General features: G+C 39.1%; 3 protein-coding genes across 4 annotated transcripts; 1 reads left to right on the top strand and 2 right to left on the bottom strand.

The window, feature by feature from the left end:
* The first annotated feature begins 786 nt into the window (after positions 1-786).
* Positions 787-5,527, top strand: eif2b1 (eukaryotic translation initiation factor 2B, subunit 1 alpha). The gene is made up of 9 exons (XM_044333510.1): positions 787-1,109; positions 1,512-1,613; positions 1,721-1,857; positions 3,205-3,321; positions 3,404-3,516; positions 3,610-3,678; positions 3,764-3,839; positions 3,944-4,069; positions 5,345-5,527. The coding sequence occupies exons 1-9, from the start codon at positions 1,097-1,099 to the stop codon at positions 5,498-5,500; spliced, it is 909 nt and encodes a 302-aa protein (XP_044189445.1). The 5' UTR covers positions 787-1,096; the 3' UTR covers positions 5,501-5,527.
* A 32-nt stretch (positions 5,528-5,559) lies between these two features.
* ddx55 (DEAD (Asp-Glu-Ala-Asp) box polypeptide 55) lies at positions 5,560-11,836 on the bottom strand. Its single transcript, XM_044333484.1, has 14 exons — positions 11,606-11,836; positions 11,441-11,491; positions 10,732-10,818; positions 9,961-10,052; positions 9,626-9,688; positions 9,240-9,389; positions 8,678-8,867; positions 8,512-8,594; positions 8,021-8,152; positions 7,835-7,927; positions 6,933-7,047; positions 6,244-6,412; positions 5,861-6,156; positions 5,560-5,770 (listed from the first exon to the last, which is right to left on the bottom strand). Exons 1-14 carry the CDS (start codon positions 11,711-11,713, stop codon positions 5,600-5,602), a joined length of 1,800 nt encoding a protein of 599 aa, XP_044189419.1. The 5' UTR covers positions 11,714-11,836; the 3' UTR covers positions 5,560-5,599.
* Positions 11,837-13,785: 1,949 nt separating this feature from the next.
* On the bottom strand, positions 13,786-17,448 carry tmed2 (transmembrane p24 trafficking protein 2). 2 transcript variants are annotated; one of them, XM_044333516.1, is made up of 5 exons: positions 17,077-17,448; positions 16,355-16,547; positions 16,126-16,143; positions 15,650-15,757; positions 13,786-15,546 (listed from the first exon to the last, which is right to left on the bottom strand). In XM_044333516.1, exons 1-5 carry the CDS (start codon positions 17,254-17,256, stop codon positions 15,422-15,424), a joined length of 624 nt encoding a protein of 207 aa, XP_044189451.1. In that variant the 5' UTR covers positions 17,257-17,448; the 3' UTR covers positions 13,786-15,421. The 2 variants fall into 2 exon arrangements, with proteins under 2 accessions (XP_044189451.1, XP_044189452.1); XM_044333517.1 differs by lacking the exon at positions 16,126-16,143.
* Between the last annotated feature and the right edge of the window lie 1,610 nt (positions 17,449-19,058).

The raw sequence follows: 19,058 nt of genomic DNA, 5'->3' as shown, positions 1-19,058 counted from the left end.
CTTTTTTCTTCTTTCTGTTGTTATTCTTACTGACTTGTAAAGTGTACAGAGACTCTGGGTGATGTGCACTTTCAATAAACTGAAGTTGAAGTTGAATTTCCTGTAAATATTCATAATTCCCAGGGATATATTTCAACATTTTTGTTGATCTCCTGACCTTTCATCTCTCACCAACTTGGCCAAATTTCCCAATTGTACATGAAATATATTAAAATAATTGGCAGATTTCTGGGACATTTATTGGGCACATTCATGCTCCGTAGAGGAAGAGCCTTTTATTATTTATATTATTTATTATTATGGACACTTGCTGAGCTTTCCTCAAACACAGATCTCAGGCCAACATATCAGCCAGGCTGGATGAGATCACACTGATAAACAGACAATTATAGGATTTTTTTTTTTTTAATTTAATGATAAAGTTAACAATTCTACTATCTACTACTCTACAGCTTGTGAAAAAAAATCTAAATTAATGCAAGACTTCAGTGTGTGTACAGTTGATAGAAATGGAGAAAGACCATGTGGCCATCTGGTGACGCAATCCAAAACTGCAGAAATAACTTATTCAAATTTCACATAAACTTCAGCAAAAGACAAAAATAAATATATATATACTGTATAATATATCACAACTTTATTTACAACAAAATATAATAATAGCATTAGTCAAACAGACACATAGTAAAAAAAAAAAGTGCAAACCTTAGAAATTCTTTTTAAAGTTTAAGTTAAATTTACCTCATATTTCCGACAGCACGTGAAGAGGGCGCGCCGTTTTGGAGGAAAAGAAACGTGCTGCGTCATCTTTCCGCGACACGTCAACACGCCGCAGGATGAGCTAACGGAGTGAAACTCAGCAAATAGTGTAAATACAACTAAAACACAGACTGCGGCGTGTTTTTTAACTGCACCAGGCTGAAAAGTGTGATTGATATTGTTTGTTTAAAACATCTAACTTGAGTTTTATGACATAGTTTAGTTTGAAGCAAAGCTGCAGTGACGAAGACTAACTGACATCTGCAAAAAAAATCCTCCACCGTGGTTTGTTTTAACCATTAAAAATACAGATTGTAGCTCTGTGGTGAGTTTCAGGATGAATGAAGAAGGTAAGTTGCTTCAAGCTTCTCATTTAGATCATTTTATGTGGTTTGAAGCACAGAAATTTAAAGGACAAGTTCACAGTTTTTCAGGTGTGTCTTAAAGCAACAGTCAGGAGCCCAAATGAACAGTGAAACATGTTTTTCGTGCTGTAATCATTCCTCCTGTTCATTCTGACCATTAGAAGATCCCTTCATAATGCACTTACAATGTTAATGATGGGGGATAAAATCCACAGTCCTCCTTCTGTGCAAAAATGTATTTAAAAGTTTATTTGAAGCTAATATGAAGCTTCAGCCGAGGAAAACCTCTTTCACTGTTCATATGGACACCTGACTGTTGTATTAAGACACACTTGAAAAACTGCGAACCTGCCCTTTAACTGTGTCTCACCGTGTAATCCTGGTCAGAACTGGTGGAGTACTTCAGGGCCCAGATGGGGAAAGACCCGGACATGGCCTCTGCTGTGGCCGCTATCCGCACTCTGCTTGAATTCCTCAAGAGAGACAAAGGTGTGTTCGCCTCCCAGCGTCATTTCTCTTTTACCTGTGATGAATGTAGCTCATGTGGTTGACGTGAACCAGCTGCAGTCTTGACACATTTGTCTCTGCCTCCTCAGGAGAGACACTCCTGGGTCTGAGGGAGAGCCTGACATCAGCCACAGACTGCCTGACGAGAGTGGACTCCTCTGTGGCTGTTTCCTCCGGAGGAGAGCTCTTCCTGCGCTTCATCAGCCTCACATCGCTGGAGCACCAGGTGAGAGTCCCACCTGGGACGCAGTCAGTGGTGGAAAGTAACTTAAGTGTATTTACTCAAGTACTGTACCTAAGTAGAGTTTTTAGGTACTTCATTTGAGTGTGTCTGTTTTATTCTAGTTGAAACGTCCACTCCACATTTCAGCAGAGGTTCTTTTTACTCCATTACATTTATCTGAGAGCTGCTAGAGCTGCAACCATTGGTCAATTAATCGATTAGTTGTCAACAATTAGATGAGCCGCCAACTGTTTTGATAATCTTGAGTCTTTTTTTTAGGAAAAAACGTCCAAATTCTCTGATTTCAGCTTCTCAAATGTGAATATTCTCTGGTTTCTTTAGTCCTTTATGACTGTAAACTGAGTATTTCTGGGTTTTGGACAAAACAAGACATTTGAAGACGTCATCTTGGACTTTGGGAAACATGATCATGACATTTTTCACCATTTTATTGACCAAACAACTAATCGATTAATCAAGAAAATAATCTACAGATTAATCAATTATGACAATAATCATTAGTTGCAGCTCTAGATGCACCAAAACTGATCCGGTGATGGAAAAAGTACATTTACTCAAGTACTGTACTTAAGTACAATTTTGAGGTACTTGTACTTCATTTGAGTATTTCTACTTGACACTTTCACTCCACTATGTTTATCTGACAGCTGCGATGATTCATCGATTAATCAATTAGTTGCCAACAAATAAATTAATCAGCAACTATTATTATTATTATTATATCTCAGATGTGAATATTTTCTGGTTTCTTTGGTCTTCTGTGACAGTAAACTGAACATCTTTGAGTTTTGGGCAAAACAAAACATTTAAAGACTTCATCTTGGGCATTTGGGAAACAGTGATCCACATTTTCTTTTCCACCATTTTCTGACATTTTATGGACCAAACAACCGATTGATTGATCAAGAAAATAATCCACAGATTAATTGATAACGAAACTAATCATTACAGCCCTAAATCCCACCCTGTCAAGAAGAACTCAACCAATTATAGTATTAATTAGTCTCTGCTTCCAAAATATGCTCCCCTCCAGACATGAATAATAATACTTTGAATAATATGTGTCTGATGTGGTTTATACACAAAAAAAAGTTCAATTTTCTTGTTAAAATCCTTAAAATGACGTCTCCTCCTTCTCCCTCATTAAATATTCCAAAATCTATAAATGCCCTTAAATGGGATTTTCAATGAGCTCAAAGAACCTGTCCACATACATCATTCTGCACAGACGTTCAAACATCCAACTATAGGAACAAGAAGAAGAAGAAACATATTTTTGAGTGAAAGGAGACTTTACGTGAATCTAATCTTTGTAACTCTGCCTGTCAGGATTTGTCTCGTTGTAAGAAGGTGATGGAGGAGAGAGGAGAACTTTTTCTAGAGAAGATCTCGATGTCCAGGACCAAAGTCGCCAAACTCTGTCATACCTTCATCAAAGACGGTGCTGTAAGTACACGTAACACTTATTTACTGCTCTTTGTACAAACCGTGTGTGCAGCCAATTCAATGACTCTTTGTTCTCTTCTAGAAAATCCTGACTCACTCCTACTCCAGAGTCGTCCTCAGAGTGCTGGAAAAAGCCGCCGGCGAGAAGAAACGCTTCTCTGTGTATGTGACTGAATCGCAGCCTGACGCAGCTGGGTGAGTGAATCAGTGTCAGTTAAACTGTGTTGTTCTCTGCAGGGACAAACACTCATTGAATCGGGGGGGGGTTTCTTTTCTTTCTCTATGCAGGAGACAGATGGCAGAAGCCCTGAGGAAACTCAATGTTCCAGTAACAGTAGTCCTGGATGCAGCTGTGGGGTGAATATATTTATTATAGAGTTTTTTATTATTTAACATGATCTGAGCTTCAGTTATGGAGTAAAATACTGTCATTTCCTCACAGGTATGTATTGGAGAAGGTAGATCTGGTTATCGTTGGTGCAGAGGGAGTTGTGGAGAGCGGAGGGATCATCAACAAGGTTTGTTCCCAAACTTCTGCCACATCTGTAAAATACTGTTTCCCGGGACAGGAAATAAGACATTTATGCTCATATATGTGAATGTTTCGCTCTTGTCGTTGCAGATCGGCACGTATCAGATGGCCATGTGCTCTAAAGCTCACAACAAGCCCTTCTACGTCGTGGCAGAGAGTTTCAAGTTCGTGCGTCTTTATCCGCTCAACCAGCAGGACGTGCCTGATAAATTTAAGGTATAATGTGATATAATTCTTGTTCAAAAGCAGAGAATTTCATGTCCAGACTTGTTTTCTGTCTTTAAAATGAAAACATGTCGCACAGCTCCTCCCTTGTGCACCACGCTTCAAACGTTTTCTGCTGTTTTGCCTTCAGTTTAAAACTTTTGTTTTAGTTCAGACTGAAATATCTCAACAACTATTTCATGGATTGCGATAAAATTTTGTCCAGACGTTCATGTTCCTCAGAGGATGAACCCTATCGATGTTGGTGATCTCCTGACTTTTCTATTAGCGTCACCAGCAGGTCAAAGGGCACTGGATGGTGTACAGTTGAAGAGGTATAATTATAGACACGTCATGCAGGTGCAGGGATATTCAAAAAGCAGCATCAATGAAGAAAGTAATGCCCTCCAAGTTGGATCCTCACTTTGATCCCTTTGACCTGATGAAGATCCGACTTGGATTGAAACGTCTATTTGAATTAATTTGGGGCTTTTAGTCCTGTTTTCATGGTTCTCAGAGGATGAAGCCACCATGAGGTCGATATTCTTGGTTTTTTAGTGAAATGTCTCAACTATTCATCAACTCATCAGGTCAAAATTTTAGTTTGTTCGATGTCTTTGTTTATGACCGAAATACCTGCACAACCAACGACGTGATCATCAGCCTCAGCTGTACTTTGTGTTTATTGGTAATTAGCTAATTTTAGCATGCTAACACGCTAAACTATGACGGTGAACATATTAAACATTATGCATAAACTTATTATGAACATGCTAGCATTTAGCTCAAAGCTGTAACGATTAGTCAATTAATTGATCAGCAGAAAATTGGCAACTATTAATAATAGCTGGTCAAGGAGGAGAAGGCGACATACCATCCTCTCATAATCGGCAGAATTTGCCGATGTTTAATTTTAAAGCTTTTATCGGCCGATACCGATGACGTGCAGATAATATCGTGCATCCCCAATTTGAAGACGTCACCAAGAGCTCTACGAAATTATAACGGACAATTTTCACTATTTTCAAAACAACAAAATGATTAAATAATCGTTAGTTGCAGCCCGACATATTTTATATTACAACTGTGTTTTACTGTATTTATTATGTTTATACAGCAGCGTCCACTTAACGTGTGTCCACAGGAGGAGTTATAGTGGTGGAAAATTACATTAATAAACACTTATATCTACATTATAGTGAGTTATAAACCATTTATTAAATGTTAGCTTGACTGTAGACTCTTGTTTTAAAATATTCTCACATGTTCTCTCCTTCTCCTCCACAGTACAAAGCAGATACTCTGAAGACTGTCCAGAACCTGTCAGAAGAACATCCGATGATTGATTATACACCTCCCTCCCTCATCACCCTCCTCTTCACTGACCTGGGAGTCCTGACCCCGTCGGCTGTCAGCGACGAACTCATCAAGCTTTATTTATAACTGTGCCTCACAATTCTCAAATAAAAACGTTTAAAAAAAAAAACACATTACCGAGAAGGTAAACAAATGTGGCTTTTTGTGTTTAATTGAACTTGAACATCAAACGTCCTCTCCGTCTGAGCCGTCGTGTGACGGTCCATCTGTTTTGTGTTTTGACTTTGTTATCTGTTTCTCAAAGTCCTCCTCGCTGATTCGCCCTTTCTTTAGTTTCTTGAGGAGCCGGGTGTCGTTTAAAATCTCGTTCATGTCTTCGTCGTCGATGTCGGAGCCCTGCAGACGCAGAAGAGATCACAGGAGAGTCGTAAACAGATACAGAGCGCTCATGTTTGAGGTTTTATCGATGTCTTAATGGTCAAATACCTCGTTATGTTTCCTCTTGGCTGCTGTCTTTTTCCTGCGCTCCTTCTTGCTCTTCTGTTTGGACCACGATTTGTTCCTCACGAAGTTCTTCTTGTGCTGGAAAGTCTCCCCCTCTTTCTCTTTCAGCTCAGCCAGCATCTTCCGTCTCTGTTTCTCCCTGTTCTTGTCCTTGTAGCGGATGGTTTCCGTGTCCACCGTCGTCTCGGCGAAGTCCGGGAACGTCTTCCCCCTCAGTTCAGGCATCTTCGGCAGGCGGAGGAGGGCGAAGCCGCGAGCCAAGGCGGCGAAATCCAGATCTAGACGAGAGGAATGTAGCAGAGAAAATGTAAACTTTGTGCGCTCTACAGAAATAAATCTAAAGACGTCGAGTGACTGTTTTTCACCTTTGACTCTGAAGATGAGGCTACACTCGTGTTTGGCGTAGGCCTGGACGAACGAGACGAAGGCCCTCATGCCTCTGTCGAACATGGCGCGGTCCGCCAGAGACATGGCCTTCACTTTGGGCAGAATGTCCACAACGTCGCTCACGTGGGACATTTGCTCGAGCGGACACTGAAGAAACCACAGAACAGATGTCATTCATCCATTAATGTTGGACGGTGTAAAAACGACAACGTTTGAGAGAGTTTGGGCTGAAATCTTCGTTCATTTGTCCGTTTTAAATAACTGGTTTCCAAAACAAATGTATCAAGAGTAGCCAATAGGGAATTCCCTTAAAATGTAGCCAAGATTTCTCTTATTCTTTATATTTTCACCAATATTTATTGGTTTTTTCAGGCATAAAATTCCCTCTTTGTGTTTCCTCGGACAGTGTTTCCCTGTTGAGCTGTGGTGGAAGTATAGTAACAAAAAGAGGGACGACTGAAGCTTCAGATTAGCTTCAGATATACTTTTAAATTCATTCTTACACAGGAGGAGGATTGTGAGTCAGTATGAACAGGAGGAATAATTACAGTAATAAAAACCTGTTTCAAACTGTTATTTCAAGCTAAACATTGTTTTAAGACAGTCTTGATGTTAATGTTTGTGCTTTTTTTGTCCTTGGGGGCCACCGTACTATTCAAGAACTCACTTTCTGGTTGATGGACAAGAAATTGACGTATGATTCCTCCATCGGCAGCAGAAAGACGAGAGCGTTTCCCTGGTTACCGATACGTGCTGTTCGACCGCATCGATGTACGAAGGCGCTGAGACAAAGATACAAAAATAAAGAAAAAAAACACATTAAACACATCTGTAAAATTAACATCAACTATTATTCATTCTAACTCAAAACTAAATATGAATAAGAAGTCAGCGCTGTGAAACATGTGATCTATGAAACTTTAGACATTTATAAACATGAAGCATCCACACAGGACCTCAAAATGTGATGTTCTCAAAACTTATTGCACTGATATTCACCTGCATTTTGTCACTGTTATTGTATGAAAACAGCTTTATAGCCACTAGAATATTATTGTTATTAACTACCAGGTTATTCAGCTTAATGGTCTGATCGATCGGATGATTAATCAGTAGTCAAGTAGCTGCTTTTACTTATTAAATTAACCAGTTAGTCAACAAAACATGAAAGACTTTTCGACTATGCCGTAAATCTTAAAAAGCGGCTCACAAATATTTTGTTACATTTTTAAAAAATGAAAGCATTAGCAAACGTAACTCAAACAGGAGGAAATAGTGCATGTGTTGGGACTATTTTCAGCAGCGGATGAATCCACATTAAACCACAGTGCAGCGACATGACGTGGCTCACTGACGTGTTTATAATAGTTTTGAGACAACGACGGAGATCTACAGCACAGAGGAATGAGATATATCACACACAATACTCCTTAGTAGATCAATTAATAGGTTTTCATGAGATTTGTTGATGATAAGAAAAATAACTGAATAATAGAATAATAGAATAACGAAAGACGTTATTGTTTAAATATATTGATCCAATACTGTAAATGTTTCAGACTGGCTCACCTGGCACTGCTGGGAGGATCATACTGCAGCACCCAGTTCACATCTGGAATATCAATACCTCTGGCCATGACATCTGTACACACCAGGATCCCACTGCAATGTCACAACAAGACAAAAAAATATATATAAATCATTCCAGATAATTAGATTTACTGAATCTGTACAAACAAACAAACTGATTCTCACCTTTTCAGAGCTCGGAAGTCGGCAAAGATCTTGTTGCGTTTGTTCTTCATCTTGCCGTGGATGCAGTGGACGGAGACTTTCTTCACCAGCGTCTCCAGAGCTCGACCGTAGTACTCGACGCACGCACACGTACTGATGGTGAGACACAGACAAGTTTAATAAGAACAGAACGAAACTCTTTAAACTTCAAGGCAATGATGACATCATGTGAGACAGACGCTGTACAGCCCTGAATCATCACACCCCTCTGTTATTATATATTATAAGATTTTTATTATTAAAAGATTTTCATTATTGGAAGATTTTTTTGGCTGATTAACTGCCTGAACAATCAACGATCTTTGTTTCAATAAACCTTTATTTAAAAACCTTCATGTCTGAGGACAAAAGCGATCGGGGGTTTTGTGTTTACGTTGTGTGTGCGTGAGAACTGAATTTCGCAACATCCAATATTAATAAAAACACACAGCGTCTTCCCAGCTTTAACGTACCTGAAGAAGACAAGGTTTTTCTCATGTTTGTGTTGCCGTAGAAACGTCACCAGGTTGTTAAACTTGTCCTCTGGTCTACAAATCTGAAATAACAACAGTTATATGTTGAATTTTTGTGTCGTTACTACATTGATGTGAAACAGGCTCGTGTGACACTTGGACTCACGATGTAGTAGTTGGAGAGTCTGGACGGGGTTTTCTGGGTGGCGGTGGCGGCCACGCCTTTCTCTTTGACGGTGATGCGTACGGGGTTCCTGAGTCCGGCTCGCACCAGCTTCTCCAGCTCCTGCGTCTGAGTGGCTGAAAACAAACCTGTGCGTCTTTGTTTAGGCAGGAAGCCCAAGATGGTGTTCAGACTGGACACAAACACAGAGAAGTTTATTTAAATCTGCGATGATCAGTCGATTGATCCATTGACAGAGAATTAATTGGCAAATATTCTGATAATCAAATAATCCTTTTTTAAGCAAATATGCCCAAATATTTGCTACTTGAAGCTTCTTAAATATGATGGATTTTATGCTTTTCTTTGTCATACATGACAGTAAACTAAATATTTTTTGATCAGACAAAATAAGACATATTTTATAGAAAAAACAATTAAACAAGACAATAATTGGCATATTAATTGACAATAAAAAAAAGGGTTATGTATAATCTACATCTGCACTCTGAGCCCTTTTCTTCTTCCATAATACAACTGAAAATTCCTCCTTTTTATTCTGTACCTTGTTTCAAAGCCCATGTCCAGCAGTCTGTCGGCCTCGTCCAGAACCAGCACGTCCAGACTCTTGACTGAACTCGCCAAGTCCAGACCGTCTGACTTCCTCCTGAACATGTCCTCCAGACGGCCGGGCGTCGCGATCACAATGTTCGCCCTGAAACACACAAACATAGAGAGAGACGCTTGTTATTTTCTGTGGTCTGGATGATGTCATCGCTGTTGTTTCGTGTCACTGTCTCTTCTATTCTCCCCTCATGTCGGGTTAAACTCTCTACTGCAGGGACATCTTGACCGGTGAACCGGTGCAGCGCAGCAGGTTTGTTCGTTTCATCGTTTATTTATCGTGTGTTTCTAATAACTTGTGACTCGCACTTTGACGTCATCACATACCCTTGATCCTTGAACTTCTCCACGTCTTCTATCGGGTTTGTTCCACCGATCAGTAAAATCTGCCTGAAAAACAAAAACAGATGAAGATGCTGAAATTAGAAACATGAAGGCACACCACTAATTAACAGAAAACAGGCAGAGGCGGCTGGTTTTTAGGCACAAATGGAAACAATGTGTCCAGGAAATGATACAATATAGTAATTTCTAACATTTTCAGTGATTTTGCATCATCACTGTCAGCCAGATGTGTGTAAATCCACTGAGAGTTTGTCCATCTGAATATTTATTCATATTTCATACTGTGATCTGTATTCAACACTTGACTTTCTACTTACGTAAACTGTGGAAACTTCTGGATAAACTGCTCCATCACCTCACTGATCTGGAGCGCCAGTTCTCTGGTAGGAGTGATCACCAGAGCGCCGACCTGCAGGAAACACCACAACAGACGGCTCAACAGAGTCCAAACCCCCCCCCCAAAAAGCCCCAAATTCACTGTGTGACATTTGGTTTGATTCACTGTAACTTTGAATCATCTTATTTTATTTTATGCTTTTATCTCTTGCCTATTTGTATAATAAGGTGTTAAATAAATTAACTTGCCTGATTGAAAGATGCACTACTGGAGCACATTATCAGCTGACATGACATCATTCACACACTACTGGTCCATAAAATACGATGTTTTGATCCTGACGTTTTGCCGGCAAATAAAAGTCGATTAAAAATCGTAAATCAGCCCCAAAGAATAAGTCGAATCCAAAGATGAAACGTCGTCAACAAATGAGGTATCGTCACAAACGGACCACAGATCAGCGTGCAGAGTCATTTTCAGTCTGTTCCTTTCGTAGATGCGACCGTTAAAATTCACTACGAGACATCTGGAGACAGAAAGTCACCCAGAGTCATGTAAACTTTTAAACCTGCTAATGTAGCATCTGTCATTTACATCGCTGGGTCCCAAAATTATCCCTTAAAATAAATCATTGCTGCATTATCAGCCAGTTAAACAAAAAAAGGACTTATTTTGTTTTATCTGAATAACTTTTAGAGGCTTGTGGAGATCAAATACAGCAGCGTGGGGTTATAACAGCTGCTCGTTTTACCTGCATCTTCTTCAGCTTCTCTTCTCTCTTCAGCAGCAGCTCTATAATAGGAATCACAAAAGCGAGCGTCTTCCCGCTTCCAGTCACCTGAAACGATATATGAGTTTTAGTGAGCTGCACAGGGAAGGCTGAAAAAATACACAAAATTGGTATTTCAAATTGGACACACTTTTTTTTAGAGCTGCAACAATTAGTTAATTAATTGCCAATTTTTTAAGAAGAAAAAAAGTCAAAATTCTCTGATTTCAGCTTCTCAAATGTGAATATTTTCTGGTTTCTTTAGTCCTTCATGACAGTAAACTGTCAATAATAAAACATGGAGTTTAACAAAAGAGTTTCTTATTACAAAGTGGTACTTGGTTGCGTCTGGTCTTACTGGGAACTCTGGAGACATTTTAAGTTATTTTCTCAGCCACAACAGATAAACCAGTTAACAGTCACTGGGTGGATGTCTGGGTTGTAAATAGTAACATTGGGGTAGTTGGAAGTGAGTTGTATATATATCACTGCTCCTTTTCAGACATTTATTTATTTATGTTGTTTATTTATGTTGTTCGTGAGAATTTCTTTATTGTGAATTTGTAGTTTATGTTTACTGTTACATTTTATTTGTTATTCCTGTTTTCTTTAACTTATTTGTCACATGTTCGAAATAAACAGATATAAACAGCAACAAACGGTGTTGAGTTTAATTAAATAATTAACTTACCGCCTCAGCAGCAACATCTTTGTTACTCATGAAAAGCGGAATACAGGCAGACTGCAGAGAAAACAGGAGATGAGTTTACTGCCTGGTGCTGATGCAGAGTGAACACACACACACACACACACACACACACACACACACACACACACACTGAAGATGTTCACTTACCTGTACAGGTGTCATGTGCGTGAATTTCAGCTCCTCGAGCGTCTGTAAAATCCCGCCGTTGAGCTGAACAGGTAAACTGTCCCACGTGCCGTCTGTCGTGTTGTCCATGTTGGAAACAGACCGACAACCAAAGTTTGAAGCTAAAGTTGTTAGCCACTGCAGAGCTAACTGTCTGCTGGCTCCCCACGCTGCTCCAACTTCCGGGTGCGCTGATGTTTACAAGCCGGGTGGAATCTGAAGCGCTGCGTCGAGAATCGTTCCGCCAACCGATGTTTCTTCTTTTTCTTTTTCTTTTTCTTTTTCTTTTTCTTTTTCTTTTTCTTTTTCTTTGAGTTTTTTTGTGTATTTTTATTTTTCTTATTTATTATTTATTTATTTATGTATTTATTTCCCTCCTATTTTGTTTTTATTGAATATAAGAAGCTTCCTAAACAATCTCTTAACCGAATGTTTATTTTTATATAATTGAATACTCTGTTTCCTCTTTTTGTTCTCCATAGTTGTTTATATGTTACTGTTTTTTAAATTTTTTTATTGTTTTAAATAAGTTGAGGGAAAAAAGTGTGGGTTTTTTAATTTTTTGTTTTTTTAGCAATTGAAGTATTGAGATCCTTTACTTAAGTAAAAGTAGAAGTACTACAGTGTAAATCATTCCAGTAGTAGTGGTAAATATTAGGGCTGCAACTAAAAAAAAGCACACTCATGTGGTGGGGACAGTGTCTTAAAGGGGACATATGCTGCACATTTACAGCTCTATATTTATATTCTGGGGCTCTACTTGAACATCTTTGCATAATTTACAGTTAAAAAACTCCTTATTTATCTTATACTGGCTCTTTATGCAGCCCCTCAGTTCAGCCTCTGTCTGAAACAGGCCGTTTTAGCTCCTGTCTCTTTAAGGCCTGCCTCTGTTCTGATTGGTCAGCTTCAAGAAGCTTTCTCTGGCTCCGGAGGCTATGTAGTAGCAGGACTTTGACCATGTTTAACATTCGACATCATAACAGTGTAAAAATAACAAAAAGCATAATATGATCCATTTAAAGGACATTTGAGGTTAATAATCACAGGGTAGTCCACGGCTGGCATATCAAACTACATGACAGATTAGTCTCACAACTCACAAAATCTACATGATCTCTGATGTCTGACATGAGCAGAAGATGAAGACTGAAGGCAGAAAAAAGGCCTTCAGCTTATAAGAGTAAAGAGTAGTAAATACTGAAGTATACATACATACAAGTATACATACATGAATACAAGAACCACAAAACTGTGCTTGAGTAAAGTATTTGAGTAAATGTACTTATTTTCCACCAATAAAGATTCTTTATTAAAGTAATGAAATATTACAAAAAAGGTCCCACATTGAAAATCTTATGAAAAAGTACAAAAGTCTTATCAGCAAATTGTACAAAAAAGTCTCAATTAATAGTAATTGTTATTTCTGATGCAACAACATGTAATAAAATGTTTCTATAATAAATACAGTAGATTTATTAGATTCAGTAGATTGAAACTGTTCCTTTCTGGGTTTTCTGTACTGTGAAAAAACTCAAGTTTGTTCAAACTGCCAGTTTTAAGACAGAAAGATGAGATTCTCTCATCAGATTGAGGTGAACTGGAGGCTTTTCTTCTTATTTTGGATTTTAAACTGACGTGTTTGGTTGTTGAGTAAACGTGTCCATCTTCACATTACACTCTGCTTTCATTCTATATGCTAAATCTGGCAGAGCTGCATTTGATAGTTTGATAGTCACTCGTTTCTTCATCATTATCAATAAATGAATCAGATTTTTAGACCTTTCTCACAACGGTGCAACATCTTGACTTGTAATAGCAGGAAAAGCACAGATGGAACCAATAACATTAACTTAGTGTGATGCAAGGAAAACAATTAAAGATGTTAATAGTTACACTTAGCTTGGTACATGCTGCTACACTGTGGTAGCAAAGTGCAAAATGTTTTGTTTTGCTTCATGTTCAATATCTCCTTCCAGTATTTTACTGCAACTGCTGCTCCAGTGCTTCATTAGAAGCGTTAATCTCTCACATACCTGGCTACTCTTTGTTTTTTTAAACTAACTGAGTAAACTGTACAAGAATTCCAACACACATGTACATTGCGTCTATACAAACGGCACAATAAAGCAATAACAGAGTCTTTTAAAAAAGTCAAAATGTCTGCTGTGAAACTTTTTTTATTCAACTTTCTCTCCATGTTCAGGATCCACTGTATTAGACGATTTTGCAGTCAATCTTTCTCAATAAGACATCGTTACCACCTGTTTGAAAAAGACATCCAAGCAATTGTACAGAATATTGGCTTTATTATGAAACCTGGGGCTTTTTTTTTTTCCACAGACAACCATTCTACATTTGTACAGATCCATTTACCAGATTTATGCTGTAATCACAAAAAGGAGAGAGTGTGTACAGAACAGTTTGCCTGCCTGATCTCACCGAAGATTGTTTCTGATACAAAACTGGAGCATATTCAGTAAAAAAAACGCAACACTTCTTCAGACGCTGCAGCTGTGTGTCAGATGTGAAGCCGCTGCCTTGAGGAGTTTTACCTTGTATGGGGGGAAAAAAAAAAAAATCGTCCGAGATTCATTCATTTGAAGGGCATCGTCCCAAAAAAAGGTTGCGTCTTAATGAATATGCTCCAGAAAAAAAAAAAAAAAAAACAGTTCAAAATTGTATACAATCGTATAATTTAAATTCCCCGACCCCGACAAAATAACTATATAAGAAGCAACTAAAGCACACAGCAGTCATCAGGTGTCAGACCCGCCCACCCAGCCAGCCACCCTCAATTAACACGTAACACTTATTTCAGTATTTTTCTACACGTAGGAGTTTCACCCCAAGTAGTTCAGTTTAAAACCCTGCCTCAGCTCCTCGAGGTCTCGCCGCCAAAGCGAGTTTTAAAATAGGAAGTGTCTGAAATTCAAAATGGACTCGTGAACTCTTACGGGCTGAGAAACCTGGCTCTGCCTGTTGTTTTCTGAACTACATAAGGGAGTCCCCGCTTCCCCCCCGCGAAAAAAACATCAACCCCTCCCTCCCGTCCCGACGGCATGGATCGCTGTGAATCAACAGACAAGAGCTAGAAGCTGTAGAGTTTCCCTTAAAGACCAGCTGCTATATGTAAATCCTTCAGATATTTCGGCGCGTTCGTCAGGAGTGCAATTTGTCGTCTGAGAGCGAAACACAATGCACAGATATCACATATCTGCCAGCACATCGTCTGACATGACCCCCCATGAAAACACAACCCCCTCCCCTCCTCCCTCCCTGCATCTCAGACAATTAGCTAATGTATTCTGGGTTTTTTTAAATCATTTGAAAAAGGTTTAAATCTTAATAAGGGCTACATTCTCCTGTGGGGGACTCCTGGCGTGTCTATCCATCCATGTGCATTTCTAAGTAGTCTCTTTCATCTTAAAATTATGAGCCTCACAGTCATTCATACAGACGAAACTGTACTGGCATGAACTCGGTAATTAACTGTAATTATCAAACAATATTGGAGGAAAAAAAAACAAACAGTTAAAACCAAAAAAAAAAAAAAAAAACAACTAATGCAAACACCAGACATCTATCCCAGAATCTTTTGGCCGTTCGTTCCAAACATACAATTATTACACGTATAAAGAAGGAACCAAAAATAGGTTAACAGGAGAACAAAACATCTGAGATCCAATCATATGTAGGCTTTACTCAAAACTGCCAGTCTCATTTCCAGAGTGTAAATAACTGTCTTGGTGTTGGAGAAAACAGTGGAGGACACACAGGGATCGATTCAAAATCGCACTACACCACTCGCCGTACTTCGAAAAATCTCTTCAGGTAGTAAATCTGTCCGAGCGTCATCGCCACCAGAACCAGGGCTTCGAAGAACGACCACAGCACCACTCTGCTGTTTGTGTTGTCGTTGACTAGAAGCAGAAGAAGAAGAAAAAAGAAAAGAGACAAGTTTGTGAAATTACACTCGCATAATATCATCATCGGTTATTTTTGGGATTTTATTTTTAGACTCACTTGCTCTGTGTATCCTCTCACGGACCTCCATGTACTCCTGCTCGTGCTTCACAGCTGTCATGGCAACTGCCAGCTCATTGATCATCTCCTCCAGCTTGTTTTGGTGAGCTGAAACAGGAAAAACATTATCCATCAGCTGAAAGTCACCACACGAGTTACTGTGCACAAACAAAAAACATGCACAGGGTATGCAAAACATGCAGAACATCTGTTGTGTGTGTGTGTGTGTGTGTGTGTGTGTGTGTGTGTGTGTGTGTGTGTGTGACTGGGGAAGCAAGACATTTGCAATTTATACATGTTGTCACTGTGCAAGTAGTCAAACCACTCACGAACATCACAAAATTCCTCGGTATGTAGCGTAGGAATGCACGATATTAGTTTAAACTATGGAAACAACTCTGGTTAGAGGAAACTCTGCAGTGCATCACAAACTCAAAAGTCTATTTCACAACAGCAGTACGCTCCCTGTTCCCTACCATCCCAGCTGTCACCACCTACAAAGAGGGGAAAAGTTGCCAAAATAAAGTCAAATAAAAAAGGGAAGAAACTAACACACAAGCTCAATAAAAGCAGAATAAAGAGAGAAAAAAAATGGTTTATACTGTGCATGATTCCTCTGGGAACAAGCTGACAGATTTAATGATATGGAATTTCTTATTTTTGTCTCTTGTAAACAAACATTTATACATCTTCTTCTACTCCTACCTTCTGTCTCCATGTCTTGGCCTTTGGGTGCCTCTCCGATATCGATGGTAAACATGACAATCTTGGGTGTCATAGTGGACATCTTGTTGCTGAAGCAGAACTTGTAGGTGCCGTCCATGTGTGCTGCCACTGAGTATTTCCCACTGGACTCTCTGTCGCCTTTGTAAATCTGCTTTCCATCGGGCCCTGTTATCTGTAGAAAAAAAAAAAAGTGGGGAGAAATAAGAGTTAATAACAGTGCACCAGTAATATAACATGATGGCTATTGGAGGCAACATATGGCAACACTTGAGTGAAATAAAAACACTCACAATTGTGCACATTAAAACAGAGCAACATGTACACGGAAAACTTGTAAAAGAGAAGCTTAATTTTATGTAGTTTCACGTTATATTACAGGTTTTAACACTTCTGCAGAATTTAGCCGCTATGCTAACGCTGCACTTCCTGTATCGTTTTGAATAATTCAATAACAAGTGACACACGTTTCTTAACATATATCGGCCTGAATAATACCTCTGTAACAATCTATCCCTTCAGATTGAGTTGTTTTTGTCCGACTGTGAGTGAAAAGCGATCAACCTTAGACAGAAACTAGTTTAATGTGTCGTTACGCAGACAGACGGCGGCTGCTGCTAACGTTAGCGCAGGCCCGCCGCCGCAGGTTTAAGTTCAAATAAACGCAGATTTCCCCTCGTTAGGTGGCTACTTTATCATCTCACCTCAACATCGATGTCCAGGAAGCCTCCTTCGGCTACCTCAAACATGAGGCCCATCTTGGTGCCGGAGTTGACCCGCTCATAGAAGCACTCCTCGGCATGGGCGTCTATGCTAACGAAGTAGCCGGACGCAGTGGCAGACAGGACGGCCAGCAGGACAACCAGCTCCGACACGGTAAACATGTTTGAAATGTGTTATAGCGAAGGTCGCACCAAGCCAGAGGATATAAAGGGTAATCTTGCTTCAGGATGTCGGTTTGTATGATTGAATTGTTGCAGGAGAGGAGCCGCACCAGCTTCGGCTGCTCTCTGACTGCCACGTACAGGCTTAAACCGACCGGCGAGCAGCGAGGGCCAAAATTAAGAGAGTGCGTGGCGCAAAGGTTGTCACAATGAAGATCTGTAGTGGTGACTCTCCTCTAATTCAGAGTGGAGCAGTGATGGAGGAAGTACTCAGATAAAAGTATAATACAGCAATGTGAAAATACTCCATTAATAGTAAAAGTCCTGCATGAAAAGTCCTACTACAGTAAAAGTACATAAGTATTATGAGCTTGATGTAGTTAAAGTATTGCAGTAAAAGTAGTGGTTTGGTCCCTCTGACTGATATATTATTATGTATGACATCATTAGATGAAGACTGAAGCATCAGTGTTAGAGCAGCATGTTACTGTTGTAGCTGCTGGAGGTGGAGCAAGTAATCTTTGATTTTTGCTGAAATATTGGATCATTTGAACATTTATTGAAATGAAAGCATGTGAGAAGTTTAGAGGGAAAAATCACTATTTGGTGGAGCTGTTAACAACTCATAGACATGTGAAATGTGACCCCGACTACACACTGCTTTTTGTATGACGTCAAAAGCCAGAAAGGTTGGAAACCACTGGTTTCATCTTTAACAATGTGTTGTATTTTAAAAGCTTGTTATATTATCCATTGTGTCAAATCTTCATCTGAAGAGTAACTAAAGCTGTTAAATAAATGTAGTGGAGTAGAAAGTACAATATTTCCCTCTGAAATGTAGTGGAGAAGAAGTATAAAGTAGCATCACATGGAAATACTCAAGTAAAGTACAAGTACCTCAAAACTGTACTTGAGTAAATGTACTTAGTTACTTTCCACCACTGGAGTGTAGACCTTATATAACTCTTCATTTTGATAGGATGACTACTTTTATCACTCAATACATAGACACAGAATTTTCCTTTTCTTACAAACAAGTAGACAACTGTTTGGTTTTTCTAATTAAACCTCTGCTAAAGCTAATGAGTTACATCTGTATTAACTTTTATTAAAGAGCCCCTCCAGACATGTATTAAGACTCTGCTTGGAACAATAATGTGTGTCTGATGTGGTTTTTCCACAAAAAAGTATAATTACCTGTTAAAATCCTTAAAATGGCATCTACTCCTCCTTCATGAATTCATAATCTATGATATGCAAAAAAAAAATTTTTATCTCAGAAGTTTAAAGATCCCCTCCAGACATGTTTTAAGTTTTGAATAATAATTTACATCTGATATAGTTTTTCCATAAAATAGTTAAATTACTATTACTATTCCTTTTCCTGCTGGACACCAGATGTCTCCTCCTTCACTGTAAAGTCCATTCTCAGTGTTTGTGCTTCTGGAGGCTTCAAGTTTCCACATCACACTTCTGCATAAGTTGAATATCGGACTACGATTGCCTCCGAACTAGTTGTGATGTCATAAATCCTGCTCGTAGGCCCCTTAAAACTGGATTTTCATTGACTGCAGATAAACTTTCCACTTTGATTAGATGAATGTGAAAACAGACTCTGTACATACATCATTCTACACAGAGAAGCTCAAACATCCAACTGTAGGAACGAGAAGAAAAACACATTTATTGAGTGGAGACAAGCATCCCATAAAAAAAAAACATACAGCAACACAATAGAGCATAATGGTTTAATTGAAGTTATGAATGTTTTTGGCTGAACAGGTGGATCTCAGTCTGGGTCA

This window comes from Thunnus albacares, chromosome 18 (genome assembly GCF_914725855.1).
Source record: "Thunnus albacares chromosome 18, fThuAlb1.1, whole genome shotgun sequence".
NCBI lineage: Eukaryota > Metazoa > Chordata > Actinopteri > Scombriformes > Scombridae > Thunnus > Thunnus albacares.
Note: the sequence above shows the minus strand (reverse complement) of the source record. Positions and strands in the feature narration are given on the sequence as shown.